This window comes from Chiloscyllium plagiosum, chromosome 5 (genome assembly GCF_004010195.1).
Source record: "Chiloscyllium plagiosum isolate BGI_BamShark_2017 chromosome 5, ASM401019v2, whole genome shotgun sequence".
NCBI lineage: Eukaryota > Metazoa > Chordata > Chondrichthyes > Orectolobiformes > Hemiscylliidae > Chiloscyllium > Chiloscyllium plagiosum.
The window spans coordinates 104,453,717-104,478,725 of NC_057714.1; the positions used below are offsets into that span (position 1 = coordinate 104,453,717).

Here is a 25,009-nt window from a genome sequence, read left to right on the forward strand (position 1 = left end):
TGACTGTATCGGCGCTACCTCGTGCTCCCACAAGGAGGTTGAATAGTTCATCCACTTTACTAACACCTTCCACCCCGACCTCAAATTTACCTGGACCGTCTCAGACTCCTCCCTCCCCTTCCTAGACCTCTCCATCTCTATCTCGGACGACCGACTCCCACAGCTACCTAGATTACACCTCTTTCAACCCTGCCCCCTGTAAAAACACCATCCCATATTCCCAATTCCTTCACCTTGTCCTCCTGGGAGCAGATGCGGCTCAATTCCAATACCGAACCACCCAGATGGCCTCCTTCTTCAAAGACCGCAATTTCCCCTCAGACGTGTTTGACGATGCTCTCCACCGCATCCCCTCCACGTCCTGTTCCTCCGCCCTTGAACCCCGCCCATCCAAACGCCACCAGGATAGAACCCCACTGGTCCTCACCTACAACCCCACCAACCTCCAGATACATCGGATCATCCTTCATCATTTCCGCCACCTCCAAACGGACCCCACCGCCAGGGATATATTTCCTTCCCCACCCCTATCAGTGTTGCGGAAAGACCACTCCCTCCGCGACTCCCTTGTCAGATCCACACCCCCAACCAACCCAACCTCCACTCCCGGCACCTTCCCCTGCAACCGCAAAAAATGCAAAACTTGCGCCCACACCTTCCCCCTTACTTCCCTCCAAGGCCCCAAGGGATCCTTCAATATCCATCAGAAATTCACCTGCACCTCCACACACATCATTTACTGCATCCGCTGCACCCGATGTGGCCTCCTGTACATTGGGGAGGCAGGCCGCCTACTTGCGTAACGTTTCAGAGAACACCTCTGAGACACCCACACCAACCGCCCCGTGACTGGACACTTTAATTCCCCCTCCCACTCCGCCAAGGACATGCAGGTCCTTGGCCTCCTCCATCACCAGACCATGGCAACACAACACCTAGAGGAAGAGCGACTCATCTTCCCCCTAGGAACCCTCCAACCACAAGGGATGATCCGGCCTATCACCCTCACCTTAACCTTCTTCCATCTATCGCATTCCCAACGCCCCTCCCCCAAGTCCCTCCTCCCTACCTTTTAGTCTAGTTCAGTTTTTCAGCACTTGTACCTCCCAGGGTGATGTAAGTGGCCTATTCAGCACCATTGAGATGGTCATTTTCTGGCACTTGTATGGTGCAGATGCCTAGACTGCTAATTGCTGTGACAGTGGGGAAGTGGAGGCAGATGCAGGTAAGGGATGCTAGTGACAATGTTTTGGTCCTGACTCTCTACACTGGTTGGTGTTCGTCCACAGGTTGGTGTTGATATCGCGCTCAAATCCTGCTGACATTGTGCATGTTTTTCGAAAGAGTCTGACTCTTTTCCCCCAATCTGAGGGAAGCCCGAAGCACAACCTGCCTTTCCTGTACCTGCCAGGTCACCACTGCTCTCCAGTCACCAACCACTCTGACTGAAAAAGGAAAACTCAATTCGGTGCCAATTAGCTGCTGAATGGTGCTCAGATTGCGGAGTATCTGAATGCTTCAAGGGAATAACATTTTGAGAAATTTTATTCTGAAGTACCAGATACCACGCTTCCATAATTACATGGATCAGTTTGTCCAGAAAAGGCACTTACAGGGAGAATTGAGGCTGTAGCAATGCGTGTTCCTCTGGTATTTTGAGGAGGGAAAGTACAATGTAGCTTGGACGAAGAATGGACTGTCCGAACGCTGAAAAGTAAGGCTCTTGTTTTAAACCCTATTTGGCCACTTCCCATTTCATTGAGAATCCAGAGCAATTGGTGTGAAAGCAATCTTACTGCAGAGTGAAAAATCTCAGAGGGAAGTGTTTCCGAAATCACCTTGAGGTGAGGGATACAGAAGGGAAACTAATGAAAAGTAAACAAGTGTTTATGGCCCGAATGATGCTTCGAGGTTATGGCATTTTTTTCAGAGCTCAGTTTTGTAGAAAATAGTCTGGGTTTAGCTACATTCATAAAGTCATAGGTATATAGCACGGAAACAGACCCTTTTGTCCAACTCGTCTGTGCTGACCTAAATTAATCTAGTCACATTTGCCAGCACTTGGCGCATATCCCTCTAAACCCTTCCTCTTCATGATCTCCTCCAAATGCCTTTTAAATGTTGTAATTGTACCAGCCTCCTCCACCTCCTCTGGCAGCTCGGTCCACACCACCATCTGTCAAAACGTTGGCTCTGAGATCCCTGTTTAATCTTTCTCCTCTCACCCTAAACCAATGCCCTCCAGTTTTGGACTTGCTTACCCTGGGGAAAACATCTTGATTATTCACCCTATCTATGCCTCTCATGATCTTATAAGGTCACTTCTCAGTCTCTGACGCTTCAGAGAAAATAGCCTCAGCCTTTTCAGCCTCTCCCTATGGCTCAAACCCACCAATCCTGGCAATGTCCTTGCAAATCTTTTCTGAGCGCTTTCAAGTTTCACAACATCCTTCCTATAGCCAGGAGATCAAAAATACAGGCAGTATTCCAAAAGTGGTCTGACCAATGTCCTGTACAGCTGCAGCATAACCTCCCAACTCCTATACTCCATGCTCTGACCAGTAAAGAAAAACATACCAAATGCTGCCTTTACTATTCTGTCTACCTGCAACTTTATTTTCAAGGAGCTATGAGCCTACGTCTCCAAGGTCTCTTTGTTCAGCAACACTCCCTCGGACCTTACCATTAAATGTATAAGTCCTGCTCTGATTTGCCTTTCCAAAATGCAGTATCTCACGTGTATCTAGATTCAATCCATCTACTACTCCTCGGCCCATTGACCCATCTGATCAAGATCCTGTTGTAATCTTCGCTGTCCACTACACCTCCAATTTTGGTGACATCTGCAAATTTGCTAACTATACCTTTTTTATGTTCATATCCAAATCATTTATATAAATGACGAAAAACAACGCACCCAGCACTGATCCTTGTGGCACACCACTGATCACAGGACTCCAGGCTGCAAAGCAACTTTCCTCCACCACTGTCTTTTACCTCAGAGCTAATTTTGTATATAAACGACTGTACTTCATGTGATCTAACCTTTATAATCAATCTATCTTGCGGAACCTTGTTGAACACTTTTGTCTTCAATACCAAGCCTGTATGGTAATCCAAGACTGTTTCTCCTCCTCCAATCTGAGGACAATGGTAATCTGTTGGCTTGTATTATTGACTGGCAGCTCTATCCTTAAAGCAGCTTCCATGATATATTGTTGATGCCAAATTGGGAAGAATTCAGGCTTCTTAATGATAAATGTTGGTGATTCCTTGTGGGGTGATGCTATGGATATTGAGAAGTGGTCTTACTGAGATTGAAATGGAATTTAAGATTGGCAAATCAGACTTCACTGGCTTTATGTTGATTTCGCCATTAAGTAACATACGTGTGGAGTAATTTTAAGTTGGTGCTTAGAGTGTTGGTGTGCAACTCGGTCATAAGGTGATAGAAGAAACAGTCGTGGAGCTTGTTTGATTAGTTAAATGGCACATGACCAGGTGTGTTGGACCTCAGTTCTGTGATGAAGTGTCCTAAAGTCGTGTGTGTTTTAAGAGCAAGCAAAACACCTGAAAGACTTAAAAAGGACCTGAGGGGCAATTTTATTTTTACGGAGAATGGTTAGAGTGTGGAATGAACTCCCAGAGGAAGTGATGGATATGGGTACAGTTACAACGTTTAAAAGATATTTGGATAAGTTCATGGGTGGGAAAGGTTTGGAGGGATATGGGCCAAGCGCTGGCGGATGGGTCTAGTTTGGGAACATGGTCAGCATGGACTGAAGGGTCTGTTTCCATGCTATATGACTCAAATTAAAAACAAACGCAGAAGTAGACAAGTTTCCATCCTTGGGTGACCCCAGAGGACATTAGTTATTTTTAGTGATCATTTCCGTATTGTTTTTCTTAATGGGCATTTGATTACATTTAGTTTCATAATGTTATTGGGTGGGTAGGTGGATAGAGGTGGGATGTACTGACATTAAGTTTAGGAAGCAAAGTGAATAGGGTTGACCAATTTACTGGAAAACCAGTGGAGTTTGTAGAGGCAGGGCATTGGAGATTTTATTTGGCAAAAATAGGGGGGAGTTCTAAAAATGGGTTGAAGGATTGTGGGGAACTGGTAGGAAAGAGGAGTTGAAGCAGAGATGAGATCAGCCATGATTTTATTAAATGGCGGAGCAGGCTCGAGGGGCTGAATTGCCTACTCCTGCTCCTCATTCTTCCATTCTTAAAACTGTTGGCCCATAGTTGTGGGGATAATCTTCTTTCTGCAAGAGTGAGCAGAATGAAAAAAAAATGTAATTTTTGGTCCTGGTAGCCTGAAGCCAGTGTGATTTGGGAGTGAGAGTCTAATACTATGCATGATTAAATATTGATCAATCACTCTCAAATCCAGTCAGGAATTTGAGAGAGAACTTGATTTACTCAGAATGGGAAGTTCACCCCCTTGTCACATGAAGTAATGAAGGCGACGAGCACTAACGCAGTTAAATACGTGAGGGAGGAAGGAATAGTCAGATGTATAGATAGAGCACGATGAAGGAAGGTGACTTGTGTGAAACATGGACTATTGGTCCCACATGGGTTTGTCTTTGTAAACTTCTGTGACGCATCCAAGTTGAGGCGATTTTGAGGGAAGGAACTGCAAATGCTGATGGTGTTTGCCAAGAGCCGCAATAAGAATAAATCTGAATGTTACACTTCCATTTAATATCAACGGTGTTCTATCTGATCTCAGTATTTTGGGATACTGGGTAACCTTTCTGGGATGTAATTAACCTTTTCCGGTTGATCCCTGGTGAGCCACAGTCAATACTGTTACAGAAGCATTTGACAAAAGAATAAATCCGGTTCCTCACTGTGACTCATTAGTTAGTTCTGTGCTCTTGAGAGAATTGATCACAGCAGTTCCAATGATAGAAGGCATCCCTTTAGAATTTGAAGCAGTTAATTTGAATCATTCTGCGCCATGAAGCATTTCTTCTTTCCACTTTAATTCCTTTTAGCGCATACCCTCCAATTCCACTCATTAGTGTCGTTGTTCTCCCTTTCTGCCCCCACCCCCACCCAGCCCAATCAATGTTATTCATCCTTTAATGACCTTATACAGTTTCTTTGTCAAATAAAACACGCAGCTTTCGCCTTTACTCAACTGCATACAGACATGGATAGATTGCATCTTCCTGCAGGCTGTTCAATATAACATTTTCCTAGCTGACAATTTATTTCCCCTTATTTCTGTCTCCTGACCTCAGTCCAAAACAGTATTCTTTTGGGATTTCTTAGAATTGCAGTTTCCTTCAACCAAGAGGAGTCAGCGATGGGCTTTGGAATGTGAAGAGCTTCACATTGATATCGAAGTTGAGTTTGCAGATATAGAAGGTGGGCATATTTCCAGATGCTTCCTGTGTTGGTAACCATCTTGAGTTCCTGGTCAATGCAGTTGGCCTGAGATTTATCAGCATCCTTCACCAAGCATTGGCAGGCTGGGTTTCAGTGGCAGTAGTGTGCTTGAAACTTGAGTGCAGCATTGATGAGCTCAGTTGAAGCCTAGTCCTGTAGCCACAGAGTTATGATCTTCCCTCTTTTTTTTTTCATTGTCTTGCATGTCCTGTTGGCAGTACTTCAACACGATCATTTTGGGACCATTGTTTTCTTAACATTTAACGTTGTCCTTCTGTTACTAGGCCTTGAGAGAAGGAAAGCGATGCATCACCGCTCATTGGTTGAACACCATTTTAAAGAAGAAGAAGATGATTCCACCTCATCGAGGGCTGCATTTTCCGGTCGCTTTCCCGCCAGGAGGCAAGCCGTGTTCACAGCACGTGAGTAACCTACCACCAGGCGACATGTGCCGTTGAGTGACTGGGATTGCTAGAACTCAAGTGGTGTCCTCATATTTCTTGAGCAATACACGTTTAAAAAGAAGGTGGAGCGTATATATTGCACTTTCCGTGGCATGGTCCTAATGTCACTGGACTAAGAATCCAGAGCCCAGACTATAAGGTTCTGGTAATGAGGGTTTGAATCCCACTATGGCAGGTAGTAAAATCTGTGTTCGGTAAAAAGTAGGCTGAAGAACTGAGCTAATGGCAACCACTGTCAATTATTATTGTAAGAACTCATCTGGTTCACAAAACTTAAGGAAGGAAATCTGCTATCTTTACCTGGTCTGGGTCTACATGTGATTCCAGACTCCCAGCAGAATGGTTACCTCTTCATTGCTCTCCGGGCAATAAATAAGAACATTAAGGAGCAGGAGTAGGCCGTCCGGCCTTTTGGGCCCGCTCCACCATTCCCTAAGATCATGGCTGATCTTTTCATGGCCTCGGCTCCACTTACCCAACCTCTCACCATAACCCTTAATTCCTTTACTATTCAAAAAGTTATCTATCTTGGCTTTAAAAACATTCAGTGAGGAAGCCTCAACTACTTCACTGAGCAGGGAATTCCACAGATTCACAACCCTCTCTGGGTGACGAAATTCCTTCTTAATTCAGTCCTAAATCTGCCCCCCCTAATTACCTCCCTGTTCTAGTTTCACCTGCCGGTGGAAACCTCCTCCCTGCTTCTATCTTATCTATTCTCTTCATAATTTTATGTTTCTGTAAGATATCCCCTCATTCTTCTAAATTCAAATGAATGTTATCCCTGTCTACACTGTCTGTCCTCATACGCCAATCCCCTCAACTCCAGAATCGACCTAGTGAACCTCCTCTGCTCCCCCTCCAGTGCCAGTGCATCCTTTCTCAGGTAAGGAGACCAAAACTGCACGCAGTACTCTAAGTGTGGCCTCACCAGCATCCTATACAGCTGCAACATAATCTTCCTGCTTTTAAATTCAATCTCTCTAGCAATGAAAGATAACATTCCGTTTGCGTTCCAAATTACCTGTTGCACCAGCAAACCGACCAGCCTAGCCAGCAATTCCTCCATTAACCATGAACACATTTAAAAAACATTTGACTTCCCACAGGACGGTGCACCCAATGATGTACTTCTGAAGTGTTGTCACTTGTAATGGCATAAACATGTCAACCAGTTTGTACACCGAAAACTCCAGAAAGTGAGGTGTGATAACCATTAGGTCAACTCGTACTTGGTAATGCTGATTTGAGGGGTCAAAACATTAGATAATATGTACTGGGACCACAGGGAAATTTCCCTCTACCCTTCCTTCAATCATGCCTGGGGACATTTAATATTGGTTTGATCTGACTGCTTTGGCCTCTTTCAAGTCTCTCCAAAAGATGGCTGCTTGGGAAATTTTCGTTAATTTTATTAATTGTGAGCTAGAAAGTGGTCCAGTTTGTGGGTAATATGCCATGGGGTCTAGTGAGACTGAAAATTGACAGACTGTCAGAGGGGTTAAGGAGTAAGTGACAAGTGGAGGTGGAACCTAAAGAGGGAGAAGAACCCTTGGGCGGACAAAAGATTGGATAGCGGTCCCCCTAGGAGAATGAATGGCTGCTAATGGGGACTATTTGTAGCTAATGATGGGTTTTATGTAGGAGTGGGGTTTGGGGGTAGGTGCCTCAAGCCCTAATATTGTTAAATTCGACACTGAATCCAGATGGCTGTAGAGTCCCCAAACAGAAAATGAGGTGCTGTCCTCCCAGCCTGTGCTGAGCTTTGCTGGAACACTGCAGCAAACTTGGGACAGAGATGTTGGCAAGGGAGCAGGGTGGGGTATTGAAATGGTAGGAAACTGGAAGCTCAGGGTCTTTTTACACACTGTAGATGTTCTGTGAAGTGGTCACCCAGTCTACGCTTTGTTTCCCCAACGTAGGGGAGACCACATTGTGAGCAGCGAATGCAGTACTCTAGATACTGTGGGAAACGGCGAATGTTTGCTAATATGCAATGCAATATAACCTACTGCACATATTCTTATAATCGGGTTTATTGTTGTCAGCTACTCTTGTTTGTACTGACATTCAGAACAATTGGTGAGCTCAGTAATTGAGTGGATAATAAGCCGATGCATAGCATCAGTTGCCTCATTCAGTCTCTGTGACCATGTGCCTCATGCCGATTTTTTAAATTTTTTTTTTGTTTGAGTTAGAGTCTAATGGCATGATGACATTTAAACAGGAGATAAGAGCCAAGTGCTAAAGCTGACTGAGTCACTGGTATAAAGCCTTTGTCTTTTGCATTCAGTATTCTTTCATAATGGATTTCCTGCTCTCTCTTCCATTGACATTACTTTTCTGACATCTTAATCATAAAATGAGGACTGAATAAGCACAGAAAGATTGCATTTATCTGGCACTTGACATCACTACTGGACTTCGCGAAGATCATCCAGAGCTAAAGAAGCACTTCAGGGTAGCGTAGTTGTTGTAATGTCAGAAACATAGTGGCCAATTTGAGACCCATCGAGCTCCCTCTAACAGGTATGTGATGATGACCAACAGATTTTATTTTTGTGACATTGAGGGGTAAATATTGACCAAATGCCAGGAATAACTTCCCTTCCCTTGTTCAAAATAGCACAATGACTCCACCCAAGCTAGTCATGGAGATGTACAGCACAGAAACAGACCCTTTGGTCCAACTCGTCCATGCCGACCAGATATCCTAAATTAGTCTAGTCCCATTTGACAGCATTTGGCCCATATCCGTCTAAACCCTTCCTATTCATGTACCCATCCAGCTGCCTTTTAAATATTGCAATTGTATCAACCTCCACCACTTCCTCTGGCAGCTCATTCCATACATGCATCACCCTCTGTGTGAAAAAGTTGCCCCGGTGTTCCCTTTTAAATCTTCCCTTTCTCACTTTAAACCTAATCCCTTTAGTTTTCGACTCCTGTACACTGGAGAAAAGACCTTGACTGTTTACCTTATCCATGCCCCCTCATGATTTTCTAAACCTCTATAAGGTCACCCCTCAGCCTCCGACACTCCAGGGAAAACAGCCCCAGCCTAGTCAGCCTCTCCCTATAGCTCAAACCCTCCAACCCTGGCAACACCCTTAAATCCTGTGTTTAATGACGAGGCACCTCTGACAGTGCAGTGTGCCTCAGTACTCCCCTGGATATCAACCTGGAATTTTTTCTGAGGGCAGTGAAGTAGGGTTTGATCCTGGAACTCTGTGATTGAAAATGAGAGAGCTACTAACTCAGTTCTTAGAAATGATAACTTAGAAGCACTGACTTAGAAACACTAAGTTTAAAGCTGTTGCATCATTGGTAACTTGCACCTAGCTGTAAAATGATGAATTGGTTCAGTTTGATTTAAATTCAATTTAACAATGGTTAATAAAGTAGAAAATTTGTCTCTATCTTCCTCTGAAAAGTATCAGTGCTGTCACTGTGTACTTAATTTATTCTGTTATTTATACTGATTTTGAACCCTGATTTTTATCTTTGAGGATTGCTTGCAGTTTACTGTCCCTTTAGACACATTGTCAGAGGAACAGCTATTACTCAAAGGTCCATTTGACAGTTTAATATTAGACAGATGGCCATAATAGAATCAAGGCGCAACAGAGCCTGTGTCCAGAACTGATTTAATTATTTAAACTTTTTAAACCATTCATTTCATCCATTCTCTTTGGAAAGCAATTATAGAGGGGTCCTGAATCAGAATGCTAAGGAAAGCTGTCGGTCTTGTTGAAACATTGCTACTGACAAGTTCAGTTGGCTGAAATAATAGCTGTCTTGTGTTCAGAGGTTGGGTTGAACCCAAGAAAGATTGTGCTTTGTGCATGGCCTATTTTTGAGTGCATTAGCAATAATGATGTCCTGAGAGAGCACAAGAGAGTGTGTCATAGTTCCTCAGTATTGGGAGGACTTGTAGGGAGGTGGATGGTGGGGGAGTAGACAGTAATCATGTCCTGGGATGAGCTGTACCAGGAGTCACGTCTGTTAGCCCATGGGCCAGTTTTTGTACTGCCACTTGCATAATCTTCCAGTCCGGTCCTTCCCCAGCTGACAAAGCTCAACAAGCTACAGTTGCTTCATCACGATGGCCAAGGAGCTCTGTGGTTGTGGTGATCCCCCGGCTGAAGTGGGGCTGTGAAATCTGTAAAATGGGAAGTTAAGGAGCTCGAGAAGCCTCCACATGTTGCCAGTAAATCTCCAAAATAATATAAGGTAACTAGCTGGCCCTCTCCCTCGAAACAAAGGGACAGAAGGAGGTCATTCAGCCTATAGAGTCTTCTACACCTTTCAGGGAGAGTGCGGCTGACTTGATTATCCACATCTCCATTTTCCTGCCTTATCCCTGTAACTCGTGATCCCTTTACTGACAGTTATGTTCTTCACAACATTTTAAATGAGCTGGTGTGTATCCAAACTTTGAAAAGCAAAGCTTTAATGGAGTGCCTCGATTATTCACTAACGTCCAGGGTCCTTGAGCCCAACATTGGATCGTGCTTGTCGAAGGAGAGGGTAACCAAAATTAAAATTACTCAAAGCGTTTCTATTGTGGCCTCACCAGCTCCCCATCGCAATAACAACGCCTGATTTTTTTGTTACTTTTGGTGCACAGTTTCACTTTGGCAACGACCAGACTAACGAATAAACATGTGAAATACCAAACCCAGAGGCAGGTTTACCAATGTATTGGACAGATCAAGAAATAAATCCTCAATTTAACTGGCGATTCCAGAATGCTGCACTTAAGCATCAGTGCGGTGTATAGTGTGTCTGAGGATCAGAAAGGTTCTTTGTCTTTAGTAAGCTGGCATGGTGGGAAAGATTGGTTTCCTATTTATTTGTGCTGTCTTTTTCTTCACCTCTCTCTGCTGTCCATGGATGAAAGGTGCTTTGGTGGAGCAGGTCTGGAAAAACAAACTGAACTGTTTCCTGTGACTTTGCAGATGATTTCTGTCACTGGCTTCATGGATAACGATCGAGCTGACTTGAAGCTGATGGGTTATTTAGCCGGGGCCAAGTACACGGGATACCTCTGCCGCAGCAACACTGTCCTCATCTGCAAAGAGTAAGTTCTTTATTGTTAATGTGAAATGGCGGTGATTGTTAGTGAAGGGTACTGTTTGTCACCGCAAAAGAAAAAGACATTGGCTTTCACCAGCTTAATTCTGATGTGCTGTCTGCCAAGTTTTTCTTTAGTATTTCATTGGCTTGTAATGTGTTTGGTTGAGTACACCTTTAAAATGACGGTAAGCAATTTTGTACAGAATCCTTTTACGGAGAGTATCAAGGTAATCTGGAGTGAATTATTACAGTTTCATGCCTGAAGGTCTGGTACTCTTGAGAGCAATGATGGTCAACTGCTTTCTTGAGTGAAATAATTGGTAGTCAAAGGTACATTTGCTGTAATTATGGTTCATCATGATTCCCTGTCTTTTTTTCCAAAGACTACCTGTCATAACTTTCAAGTGTTTGTGGGCTGGAGCAGTTGAGTGGGTGAAGAGAGCGCAGGAGTTAATGGGAGACAACTCTAAGTGGCAGTGATAGAGCTAATGTGGCAGAATGCAATTCGGTCGGAATTCTAAACTAAAAATACTTCTCGCTTAAGGTTTTATTGAATGGGTACAGCACAGGATTAGGCCATTTGACCCATTATGCCTATGTTAGTCCTTTTGAATGACCAATCCAAATGGACCCACGCAATTTCACTTAACCTTCAGCATTGCAAAGTTTGTTTTTCCTCCGTCAGGTATTTAACATCTTAAAAGTTGCAATTCAATCTGCTCCGGCAACCCTTTCAGGCTTTACAGATTTTAACTCTTCCAGATCATAACTCTTTATTTTACTTTTCTTCATCTTGTCCCTGCTTTTTTTTAATATCTGTGACCTCTGATGACCAACCATTTTGATATTGTAAAGACTGCGTTTTTGAAAATATCTCAATGAAATCTTCTTTTGACATTCTCTGACCTGCTGCAAGTATAATGTGGGGGTACCGGTGTTAGACTGAGGTGGACAAAGTTTAAAAATCACATAACACCAGGTTATACCCCAACAGGTTTAATTGGAAGTACAAGCCTTTGGAGTGCTGCTCCGACATCAGTTAGCTAGTCTATAGGATCTGTTGGACTATAGCCAAGTGTTGTGTGATTTTTATTTTTAACTCTGCTTGAATTAGACTCACTTCCACAGTCTCTCTAACTGAAGTCCCACTTGCTCGGATGTTTGGATCTCAATAAGAGAATTTGCTGGTGCTGGTGGTGAGCGTGTGTCCATGACTGATTTAAGCTGGACACTTTGCTCGTGCAACCCATTGTTTCGAGCGTGTTTTGATGGTAAATTTGATTCAATTTTGAACATTTTCTTTTGATCTGGGCTAGCCGAGAATGTTTTTGTAACGGGCTTCAGTCTTTAGTCACTTGATGCTTTGTCAAGTTCTAAACTGAAAGGCATTTGATTCTATTTGTACAGAATTTTAAAATCCGAGGGGAGGGGGCACGGAAGTAAGCAAACAGGACCTTTACATAAGATAAATGGCACAGAGGTGGGGCATTTCAGCCCAACCAGTCCATATTAATGTTCATGCTGCATTCTAGCTTCTATCTTTACTCATCTGAATCTATCATTTATTATTCTCTGTTCCCTTCCTCCTCTGCATGCTTGCCTGGCTTCCCCATAAATACATCTATACGATTCGTTTCAACCTTCATGTTGTATTTAACTCCACATTCTCATCGTTCTTTGGGTGAAACGTTTTCTTCTGTTATTATCTCAGCTGATGGTAATACTGGCCAAGTCCGATCCCTGAATGAAAACTGGCTTGATAGATAATGAGTTTAATTTTTTTGTGATTTGTTAGTCATTGAATATATTCAAGATTGGCAGTATTTTTCCACAAAAGAATAATGAGTTTATTACTGGAATAATATGTTTATAACTGGAACAAGCAGTTCAAAATAATACTAAGGTAAACTGCAAAACAAAGTTTTAACCTTTTTTTTTCCCTAGCAACATCCTTTATAGATTCTCAATCCCTGCAAAATGTCACTCCTATCTTAATCCTTTGATTTATTAGATTCGATTCAATTTGATTCCCTACAGTGTGGAGACAGGCCATTCGGCCCAACAAGTATACACCGACCCTAAGAGTAACCCACCCAGACCCATTTCTCTCAGACAGTAACGCCTAACACTATGGGCAATTTAGCATGGCTAATTTGCCTAGCATGCACATCTTTGGACTGTGGGAGGAAACCGGAGGAAACCCATGCAGACACTGGGCGAATGTGCAAACTCCACACAGATAGTCACCTGAGTCACCCAGGTCCCTGACGCTGTGAGGCAGCAGTGCTAACCACTGAGCCACTATGCCGCCCTCTTACTTTACTGACTTACTGGTTTTGATGGCCTTGAAATCTTTATTCGTTTCTTGTGGCCTCCACTTTTTTTCCCAGTTTGGCAGCTTAAAAACCACGACACACACTGCTACAGATAAACTCTTTCAGTTTGAAGTTTTGTAGCTTGGCTTGCACGTACTATCTTTCTGTACTGAAACTTACATCTTCTGAACTGAAACCTGGTTCTGAACTAAACTCAAATCCATCAGAACCTTACTGGCTTTCTGTACATATCAAAACTTCAGCTTCGTCAATGAATGTCACAAGTATCCTGTTGGAGACCATTCAAATCACATGCCTTCTTGAAATGATTTGATTAGTTAACTCTTCAAAACACCTTTTGAACTTTTAAAACAAAGTTAGCTTCACAGGACCTATTTTATCTCTACTTAAAAATCCAAATTACGGTAATATGTTACACGTTTTCTTATTCTGAGTTCTGAATTTAGGTTTGTTGATGACCATCCATTCCTATATAAATGGTTTGGTCAGATGGCCAACTCCATGCCAGTTGGAATTTAACCCTGATAAATGTGAGGAGGAATGGAACATGGGAGTACTCAATGAATAGCAAGACACTTGGAAGCTCAAAGGAACAGAGAGATCTTGGAGTGCTTGTCCACTGATCCCTGAAGATGACAGAGCAGGTTAATTGGGTAATTAAAAAGGCTCAGTGGTTAGTACCGTTGCCTCACAGCGCCAGGGACCTGGGTTCGATTCCAGCTTCGGGTGACTGTCTGTGTGGAGTTTGTACATTCTCCCTGTGTCTGTGTGGGTTTCCTCCGGGTGCTCCAGTTTCCTCCCACAGTCCAAAGATGTACAGCTTAGGTGAATTGGCCGTGCTAAATTGCCCACAGTGTTCAGGGATGTGTAGGTTAGGTGCATTAGTCGGGTAAATGTAGAGTAGTAGGAGAATGTGTCTGGGTGGGTTACTCTTCTGAGGGTCAGTGTGGACTTGTTGGGTTGAAGGGCCTGTTTCCACACTGTAGGGATTCTATGATTCATATGGGATGCTGACCTTTATAAGTGGTAGGTATAGATTATAAGAACAGGGTGGTCATGTTGGAGCTATACAGGACTTTGGTTAGACTATAACTGGAGTACTATTTGCAGTTCGGGTCACGGCCTCACTATGGGGAGGATGTGATTCCATTAGAAGGTGTGCAAGTCAACCAAGCCTTCAACAGAGCAGTAGCTCATGAGGAGTGTCTTGTAACAGTGATTTGGTGAGACAATTCCAGAGCTTTTGTCCCAGGCATCTGTTTGTGCAGCCACAGTGGGTTCTGAAGAAGGATCGTTGGACTGGAAATGTTAACTCTGCTTTCTCTCCACAGATGCTGCCAGACCTGCTGAGTTTTTCCAGCAGTTACTGTTCCTGATTTTCAGCACCCGCAGTTCAATGATTTTAGTTTAGTTATTAAACTCAAGGATGCGCAAGAGGCCAGAATTGCAGGAAAGCTGAGGTCGTGAACAGTTGAGAGGCTGTAGGAGCTGACAGAAGTAAGGAGCAGTGAGGCCCTGGAGACAGTTTCTTGGGCAGTATTAGCCAGTGAGCACAGGCAATTAGTTAAAAACAATGACTGCAGATGCTGGAAACCAGATTCTGGATCAGTGGTGCTGGAAGAACACAGCAATTCAGGCAGCATCCGACGAGCAGCAAAATCGACGTTTCGGGCAATAACCCTTGATGAAGGGCTTTTGCCCGAAACGTCGATTTTGCTGCTCGTCGGATGCTGCCTGAATTGTTGTGCTCTTCCAGCACCATTGATCCAGAAACAGGCAACTAGTGAGCAGGTCTCTGTGGTTAGGAACTAGCTCGTGACTACAAGCACTCTGAAGGGGGCTTACTGCAATTGGGATTTGCACCTTTTTTGCAAATCTGGTCCACAACTGTTCTGTCTCTAGGACAGGGGAGACACTTGATGGTGTTGTATTTTGCACCATTATTACAGCTACCATTCTGCAGCTTTAGAAAAGAATAGCATACTGTGAAGACAAATGTCAGGGCAAGACCGAGTGCTTCAAGAATGGTGAATGGTTGGAATCATTTTTCTGCATTTAGTGCTGATCTTGATGCACAAGCACAGAACCTCTGCATTTTGTAGTGAAGGATCCCAGTCCCTTGTGTTAGAGCATCATATGTTCACAATTATTGGTGATAATAAACTGGCAAGTGGGGGACATATGCTAATGGGACACAGGATATCGATGTATGTTTTAGTTGGAAAATAGGATAAGTACCACAGTTGATTTTGCATTCAAGCTGTATATAACGCTTGGGGTTAATTCAGTGACACTCCATTGCATTCTCCTTCTAAACGATAAAGATCTTTGTTTCTAAAGATATCAGTTGTTGTCTGCCATGGATTGCTCGCAAGCAGAACCGCCAACTGTTCGAGACCATCTGCTGTCTAACTAACGGATAAGCAGCCGGTCTGCAATATTTCTTACAAATTGCTACTGTTGTGAATGACTTTATGATTACCTTTTGTACTGTAACCACACAAATGCATACCACGTAAGAGTCACTAAGTGACTTTAGGCTTCATTAACACTTGGCTCAGAGGTTTGTTTAGAGTTATCTTGCCTGCAAATTAACACACAGTTTTTAAAAATTGCTGGGAGAAAGTGTCCTAGTCAGGAGAATAACAATACGTGAGAGTCATACAGCATGGAAACAGACCCCTCGGTCTGATTCATCTGCGTTGACCAGACATCCCAATCTGACTTGGGCCACATGCTGGCAAATGAGCCTATATCCCTCTAAACCTTTCCTATTCATGTACCCAGCCTTTTAAATGTTGTAATACCAATCTGCAGCACCTCCTCTCACTCATCCTATGCATGCACCCCACACAGTGTGAAAACGTTACCCCTCGAGTCCTGTTTAAATCTTTTTTCCTGTAACCATAAGCCTCTGCCCCCTACTTTTGAATGCACCCACCCTTGGGAAACGACCTTTGCTGACCTTTGGGCTTTTGCCCAAAACGTCGATTCTCCTGCTCCTCGGATGCTGCCTGACCTGCTGTGCATTTCGAGCACCACTCTAATCTAGACTCTGATCTCCAGCATCGCCTAGAAGACCTTTGCTGTTCACCTCATCTGTGCTCCTTATGATTTTACTAGATAAAGTGATCTCTGACAATGCAATAGCTGGCGCAAACGAATTACATGCATGCAGGCAACGGTAAGAAAGTCAAGTTGCCTGATATATGAAACAATATTAGAAAAGTTATTTATTTTCAAAAGCAAACCAGCTCACTGTAGTGTGGTAGACTTATTTCTGTTGTGCAAGAAAGAGCAATAGATACCACACCAAGGTATTGCCTGGGCTGGAGTATCTCAGCTATGAAGAGAGGCTGGAGTACATCAAGGTGTATAAGATAATAAGGAGTATGGACAGTGTAAACCAAAAGCAGCTGTCCCCTTAGGCAAAAGGTCCGTAACAAGGGAGTAAGGTGGTGGAGGTCTGGGATGCACTGCCTGCAAGGGTAGTGGAGGTGGAAAAGTTCGCAAACTTTAAAAAGTACTTGATGAGCGCTTGAAATGCTATATCATTCAAGGTGCTGAGCCCAGTGTGAGACAGCGGGACTCGTGAGGATTGTAGTGTATTTTGGGTGGTACAGCCTCGATGGGTTGAAGGCTCTCTACTGCATAATTCTATGATCTGATCCCTGAAAATTTCTTAATCAGGTTCTTATTCATAATTATTGAGGAAGTTCTCATGTGAGGAAATTCACCTAGGTACTGAGCTGTACGGTCTGGATATGACACCACCTTGCAGTTGTCAGATCTTTCTGGTGTTTTGGCTCTGCCATTGATAAGGACAGTAGCTTCCTAATCCCGAAGGACACTGGTGAACAAGCTGAATTTGTTTTCAATGATTATCGGACAACTTTACAAAAAATATTGAAATCATAAAATGATGTTACCCCCAAATTTCTCCAAAATGCCATGTAATAGACACCGTTGAGAATTCATTTTCAGGGTACAGTATGGTGAGATTTCCTCTTGGTGTTTGATTTGAAAGTGAACTGACTCTACTTTCCCGGTGGCTTGTCTTGAGAACAGACCGTGTGGATTGAAATACGAGAAGGCGAAGGAGTGGAGGATACCGTGTGTGAACGCTCAGTGGCTCTGTGACATTCTCCTCGGGAACTTCGACGCATTGCGACAGATTCAGCACAGTCGCTACACAGTGTTCAACCTCCAGGACCCTCTTGCCCCCAATCCACAACTGGTTTCAAACCTTTTAGGTATCGTATGTGAAATTTTCAGCTGCCAAATTCATCTGGCTTTCATGGAATGGCAAAAGATGAGAGGTTCATCTGGATCCCTCAGCCAAGTTGAAACCCGAGCTGGTTGCCATGTTGAATTTTCACCATCATTCGTAGAATAGTGCAGCACAGGAACAGACCCTCCAGCCCACAATGTTGTGCCAAACATGATGCCAAGTTAAACTAATCCCTTCTGCCTGCCCTTGGTCCATAATCCCTCCATTCCTTGCATATTCATGTGCTTATCTAAAAGCCCGCCCACCCCCCCAAACCCCGTATCTGCCTCATGAATAAAGTCCGAGCGGACTTATCTTGCTATTCTTCAGCTAGACATCCTCACCAGTTCGTAAGCTGACTCGACATATTGAACCCTGACCAACACACAATGCATTTCCAGAACTTCTCTCTCTCTCTCTCTGTTCCAAGTTCCATTTTTCACAGTTTTGTTGTAGCCCGTGTTGACAAAGCTCAGTTTCTTAATGGAAGCAGTAGATCAGCTACTCCTATTTCAGACAAAATTAAACAAAACCCGAAATTCGAAAAGCACCGCCAGCACTCTAGTAATGTGCTATCATCCTTTGTGCTAAAGCTATCCTAAATTTAAAGGTAGTTAAATATCTGTAAGATGCCATTCTTATTTTTGAGAAGGTGATTAAGTTATCCATCCTCTGTCCATCCTTCCTGTAAAAATATTCATGGAGAACAAAGAATAGAACAGAACAAAATGCATCTGACCCTCCTCCCTTTCTATGCCTCTCATAATTTTGTATACTTGTAAATGGAGCCCCTCAGTCTCTGAATTTCCAGTGAAAACGATGAGTTTATCCAACCTCTCCTCCATAACTAAAACCCTCCAGATCAAGCAACATCCTGTTAAACCTTCTCTGCACCCTCTCCAAAGCATCCACATCCTTCTGCTAATGTGGCAACCAGAATTGCATGCAATATTTTCTGTGGCATTTGTATCATTGGTAGATAAAGATTTGGTTAAATTCTGTTCATTTTTGTTTCCAGCTGCTTGGCGGATGCCACTGAAGATCTCTCCGGAGCTGTTGATGGTATGACCATATTTAATTACCCTCTGTCTCAAGTGTTGACTGCTGCTATGTAGTTTTTACCCCCTTTTTCACCCTCTCCTGAATTTTGTCCTTTTTCCCCAGATTAAGTCTAAAAGCCATGCGTGTAGACTTGTGGGAGATTGAGTTGATTTGCTTTAATCAAACCAAAGCAGGTTCATTATTTCAATGCAAATGATGTACATCAAAATACCTTGGCTAAAGAAAGCATTTGCATTTATCTTAAGAGGATATGGTGACATAGTGATAAAAATTGCTCAAATGATCCATAGGCCCAGGCAATGCACTGGGGCATGGACTCGAGTCCCACCATGGTAGCTGGTGGAATTTAAATTCAGCGTCTGAGAAATGACGTTGAGGGACTGCAAAGAAGGATTACCAAACCGATTCCTGGGATGGCAGGACTGACATATTGGGAAGAGACTGAAACAGTTAGGCTTGTATTTACCAGAGTTGAGAAAATCGGGAGATATACCTCATAGAAACGTAAGAAATTCTGACAGGGTGGAAGGATTTTCCTGACGACTGCAGAATCCAGAACCCGGGGTTCAGAGTCTTAACGCTCAACGGTGGGCCTTTTTAGGGCTGAGATGAGGAGGAATTTCTTTGCCCAGAGATTGGTGAGCCTGTGGAGTTCTCTGACACAGGAAACTGTTGAGACTGTTTTGCTATCATCAGCAACCAGCCCCACTCCCGACCTTAGGATCAAGAGAGGGTCATTATTGAAAGAGCTGAAGATGTTTCAGCTGAGGACCCTTTCCTGGTGCCAGACTGTAGCCACCATTATCTCCCTCTCTGCTACTTCAGGCTTCAGTCTGCAGCGTGTTTCCCCCAGTTCCCATTGACTGCAGTTTTTCGGAGCTCCCCGGTGCCGCACTCTCATCCAAGGCAGCTTCACTGTCAAGAGCAATTACTCTCGCCTCTCAGTTTTTTTTTGTCTGTTTTTATACCCAGGCTGCAGAATCATGAGCCAAGTAACCCTTGCATAACCTGAACTGAATGCCGTGAGCAGCTTTGTGTCAAGCATATGATAGCTTTTGGCGATGTTTCTGGGAGGTGTTAGCATTCCACACCAATTCCCTGCTCCAAAGATGCCTACAGCCAGCATCTTTAATTGCGCTGTTCCTTGATGAATTAAGACGGGGTGTGGCTAGGTCAGGGTTTATCGCCCAGCCATAATTCCCCTGAAAGCAGTTGAGAGTCAGCCCGTTGCTGGAGTCACATGTAGGCCAGACGAGATGAGTTTGGCAGATGTCCTTCCCTAAATGGTATTAGTGAACCAGATGGATATGTTTTTTCCTGATCATTGTCAACAGTTTCATGGACACCATTAGAACTCCAGATTTTTAAAAATTGAATTCAGATTCCATCATCTGAATTCAAGGCAGGATTTCTGCATTGACAGTCTAGCAATAGTGCCATTAGGCCATCACCTCCCCTATAAACTGAGGCAATAGTAAATGAAAATGAAGACTGTGGATGTTGGAATTCTGGAAGTAAGGCAGAAAGTGCTGGAAAACTTCAACAGGTCTGGCACATCGATGGGGAGAAAACTTTAATGTTTTGAGTCACAACAATATAGAGTAAATTGCTTTGTACATTGGTAACTTGTAGTTGAGTTAGCAAGTTGATAGACTTCACTTAGAAATTCCTTCCCAGACAGCATTGTGGGTCTACCCACAGTGGTTCAGATTTCTTCTTGAGGGTAACCAGGGATGGGCAATAAATGCTGACCAACTGGTGATGCCCACATCTCTCTCAGGAATGGAGCTTGCAAACGTGATGTCTTCTCAATCTTGGAGAGCTCTTTGTAAAGGTAGACATAGAACAGCACAGCACGTCAGGCAGTATCCGAGGAGCAGGAGAATCGATGTTTTGAGCCTCAGGAAACTGATGAAGGGTTTATGCCTGAAACGTCGATTCTCCTGCTCCTGGATGCTGCCTGACCTGCTGTGCTTTTCCAGCACTACACTCTTTACTCTGATCTCCAGCATCTGCAGTCCTCACTTTCTCCTAGACACAGAACCGATGTTTTCACAGGAGAGTTAGGGCCATAAATGGAAAATAGCCTGTGATAACTGTGAAAGAACATGGAACAATACAGTACAGGAACAGGCCCTTTGGCCCTCCAAGCCTGTGCTGACACATCATGCACTTTTATGCTGTAACTGTCTTCACTTAGAGGATCCATATCCCTCTATTCTCTTCTTAACCATGTATTTGTCCAGGTGCTATTTGAAAGCTGCTATTCTGTCTGCTTCCACCACCACCTCTGGCAATGCATTGCAAGCACTCACCACCCTTTGTGTGTGAGATCCCCCACACCCAACCCCCGGGAAAAAGTCTCATACTTGCCACTGTCCATGCCATTCACAATCTTCTAAACTTCTTTCAGGCGGCCCCTCAACCTGCTGCATTCCAGTGATAACAAACCCAGTTGATCCAATCTTTCTTCAGAGCTAAAATTCCCCCATTAGCAGGCAGCATCTTGGTAAACCTTTTCTGTACCCTCTCGAAAGCATCTACATCCTTTTCGTAGAGTGGTGACCACAATTGTACACAATATTTGAAGTGTGGCCTAACTAAAGGGGTTCGGGAGAGATTTCCTTACCCAACCAAGTAAGTTCCTATCTCTGGGTGTAGATTAGATCAATTGTGTAGATCCTCTTCATGAGGAAATTACATAAGTGCAAGGGGAAAATAAATGAAAGACTATGTCAGGAGTATTGGGTATGAGATGAAGAAGGATGCTAGGACTTGTGTGGAACACCATTGCTGGCGTAGCTCCCATTGAGACGAGTGATGTGTTTCTTTCCTCTGTGAACCTGCTAAAGGTGTCCTGATGGTCTGTCTTTTACCTTGCAGAATGTACGTCTCCAGATTAAACAGAAACAAAATGATTATAACGTTCCACCTCCTGTGAAAAGAGCAAGGTAAGGTGACTATGACCATAGCTTTTCTCATTGAGTTTGAGATTTATTGTTGCATTGGCCTGTGTGGTGGAGAATGTGCAATTATAGAGTTCAAGAGACTTGGCCAGTTTGTGACAGACTGCTGTTATTTGGTGTCTCCAGTTACTGTCGTCCTTGTTTGGTTTGTTTTGTGGTTTTCCTTAACTCTCCATTCAATGTCTCTGAAGTACAATACAGATGTGAAACAGGAGTCTAGATTAGAGTGGTGCTGGCAGGTCAGGCAGCATCCGGGGGATGTTGCCTGACCTGCTGTGCTTTTCCAGCACCACTCTAATCTCGACTCTGGTTCCAGCATCTGCATTCCTTGTTTTTACCTACACAAATGTGAAACAACTTGCATTACATAAATCTCCAAATTGTTGTCTTAAACTCTTGCTGTCCTCAACTTGAGTGCTTTTGGAATTTAATGGAATGCATTTTTTAAAATTGTAATTCAAGTAATCACAATGCTACATAATGTATTTGTCATTAACTTTTTAAATGTTAAATTGATGGATCAGACATTGGCCTACTCTTGACGAGACGCAGAACAAAACTAGTACAGAAGGAGGCCCCTCTGCCCATCAAACATGTGCTAGCCCTTTCAAGGCGCAATTCATTTGGTCCCACTCCCCACTCTTCCTGCAATTTGTTTCTCCTTTTTGCATTTATCCAATTTCCTCATTTTTGAATCTGTTTCCACTAACCTCTCAAGTAGTGCATTCCAAATCCTATCACCACATTTCCTAAGAAAGGTTTCCCCCACTGTTATCTTTGGTTCATGTGGCAATTGCCTTTAGCCCTCTGGTTCCTACCCTTTATCAGTTAGAAGTAGCCTCCCTTTATTTACTCTATTTGAATCTTTCACGATACTAAACACATCCATCAAATCTCTTCAGCACTTCCTGTTAAGTTACTGTATGACCTTACCAGTCATTCATGTAAATCTCATCTGCATCCTCTACAAAGTCTGAACGTCTCTCTGCAAAGAGGGATACTCACAGTGGACACAGTGCTCCAGCTGCAACCAGCCTCCAGTTTTATCTCCGTTTAGCAGAACTTTGTTGCTTTGGTACCCGGGATCCCATTATTTAGTCATTTCTTTGTTAGTGTCCTGCCAACTTCAGTGATTTGTACACACATATGCTAATGTCTCTCTTTTCTTCAATCCCCTTTAACTCATATCGTTGCTCCTCATTCCATTATCACCTCACTTCTTACTGCACCGAATTGCATGTGCCACCCATTTTACCATCCTTTCTGTGGTGTCCTGAAGTCACGTATTATCCTCCGCACCGTTTATTGCACTTCCAAGTTTAGTGTCATCTACAATCCTTTCAAAAAGAAACGTTGAGAACGTGGAAACCTTTGTGGTATCCTCAGCCAGTGTGGGAATTGAACCCCATCTGCTGACGTCACTGCACTGCAAACCAGGCGCATGGTTTTAAAGAGAAACAAACTCAAACCCACTCAAACCCAATGTGCATGTGTGTGGGGATTGAATCCCAACAGTTTCGGGGGAGGCGATGGCCTAGTGGTATTATTGCTGGAGTGTTAATGCACAGACCCAGCTAATGCTCTGGGGACCTGGGTTTGAATCCTGTCGTGGCAGGTGGTGGAATTTGAATCCAATAAATATCTGGGATTAAGAGTCGAATGATGGTCATAACTCTATTGTCGATATTCAGAAAGACCAAAGGAAACTGCCATCCTTACTTGGTCTGGCCTATCCCACAACAATATGGTTTTCCCCTACCGGCCTTCTGGGCAATTAGGGATGGGCAATAAATGCTGGCCTAGACAGTGACACCGTCATTGCCTGAATGTTTATTTTGAAAGGAATGGTATGCTGTTATCCCTCCGCTTTAATAATCCAGTAGTTTAATTCCTTGTTCAACAAGAGAGGCTGAAAGGTTACCTGGGGTAGATGGGAATGTGGATTTAAGGTTAAAGTGAGTTCGCCCATGATCATCTTGAATGGTGGAGTGGACCAAATAGCCTGCTTGCTCCTGCTATACATGCTTGTAATCTGCCTGTGGAACAGTAGTCTGTGTCTTCGAGAGAGAGAGAAAACAAAAAGAGCACTTCATGTGGTATCGGGGTGAGAGAGCTAGATGACCTGGGTAGTTTTGTGTGGTTTTTTTTTATCTCCCATCGATATGATCACAGTTTCTGACTCGGCAAGTCATCTGTCTAACCAGGATTGAGGATCTGCCACCACCATCAAAAAAGCTCCCTCCAGAGTCAACACCAGCAGTGCTGTTCACAGGATTTGAGCCTGCCCAGGTTCAGCAGTACATCAAGGTAACCCTTCCCTGCGCCTCGTCTCTCACTTCTTGTTCTGTGTAATACTTGAAGGGGTCTTCCGTTGAGCAGCCAATCACGGCGGCAGATTAGCCCTGTGATTTATTCTAACCATTAAGTGGATGCAGTCTTTTAGTTTTGTAACGTGGTGAAAACTTAGGGGCAGCATATCAGCAGATGCCCTTTACCACAGGGTTATTTGTTGACTTGGCTTTCTGTTCGTCTTGACATTCATTTAACATGTGGTACACTCAGGTTGCCGTTCTTCAGTCAAAACCATCTGAGGTGCCTCCCTGAATTGGGAGAAGAGGGGAATGTGGGGGAATAAATGGCTAAAACATCAGTATCAACAGCAATCTGAAAGTTTGCACTGTACAGCCTCTTACTGTGTTACAATAACTAATTACCTCATCGCAGTGCAGATTCAGGGTGAATTGGAAAATCTAAAGATGGATTTAACCAGGGAGGTCGGTTCTGAAGTGTCAGTCATACAGCACGGAAAGAGACCTCTCAGTCCAACTCGTCTATGCCGACCAGATATCCTAAATTAATCTAGTTCCATTTGCCAGCATTTAGACTATATCTCTCTAAACCCTTCCTATTGATACCCATCCAGATGCCTTTTAAATGTTGTAATTGTACCAGCCTCCACCACTCCCTCTGTCAGCTCATTCCATACACGTACCACCCTCTGCATGAAAAGGTTACCCCCTCAGGTCCCTTTTTAAATCTTTCCCCTCTCCCCCTAAACTGAGTTTTAGACTCCCGCATGCTGGAGAAATGACCTTGGCTATTCACCCCAAACATTGTCATAAGGTTGGAGGGGCATTGGTTCACAATTCTGAAATGACAGATTGCAATTTCTGGAGATCTCTGCCAACTCTAGACAGATTTAGGGTGATAACCGACAGTTTTACCTCTGGTGTTTAAATGGAGTCTAGGCATATGTTTTTGTTTTTTCCAGTTAGAGCTTCTTTCCAATTGTCTCGCCATCAGCTCTAACTGCATTGATTACTTGCTCCTTCTATACAAAATACCCAATTGGTTTCTCACCCAATTACTCTCAATTGACATATAACCGTCACCTTTCCCCAAGTTCCACTTAACCTCAGACGTATA

At 43.6% G+C, this 25,009-nt stretch overlaps 1 protein-coding gene across 1 annotated transcript in view; it reads left to right on the forward strand.

Moving 5' to 3' along the window:
• paxip1 (PAX interacting (with transcription-activation domain) protein 1) overlaps positions 1–25,009 on the forward strand; it is a 114,865-nt gene that overhangs the window by 75,504 nt on the left and 14,352 nt on the right. The window contains exons 10-15 of the mRNA XM_043690723.1: positions 5,691–5,828; positions 10,832–10,953; positions 17,354–17,538; positions 18,574–18,617; positions 21,501–21,568; positions 23,788–23,890. Of these exons, the coding sequence (XP_043546658.1) occupies positions 5,691–5,828; positions 10,832–10,953; positions 17,354–17,538; positions 18,574–18,617; positions 21,501–21,568; positions 23,788–23,890 (660 nt within the window). The remainder of the gene's footprint in view (positions 1–5,690; positions 5,829–10,831; positions 10,954–17,353; positions 17,539–18,573; positions 18,618–21,500; positions 21,569–23,787; positions 23,891–25,009) is intronic.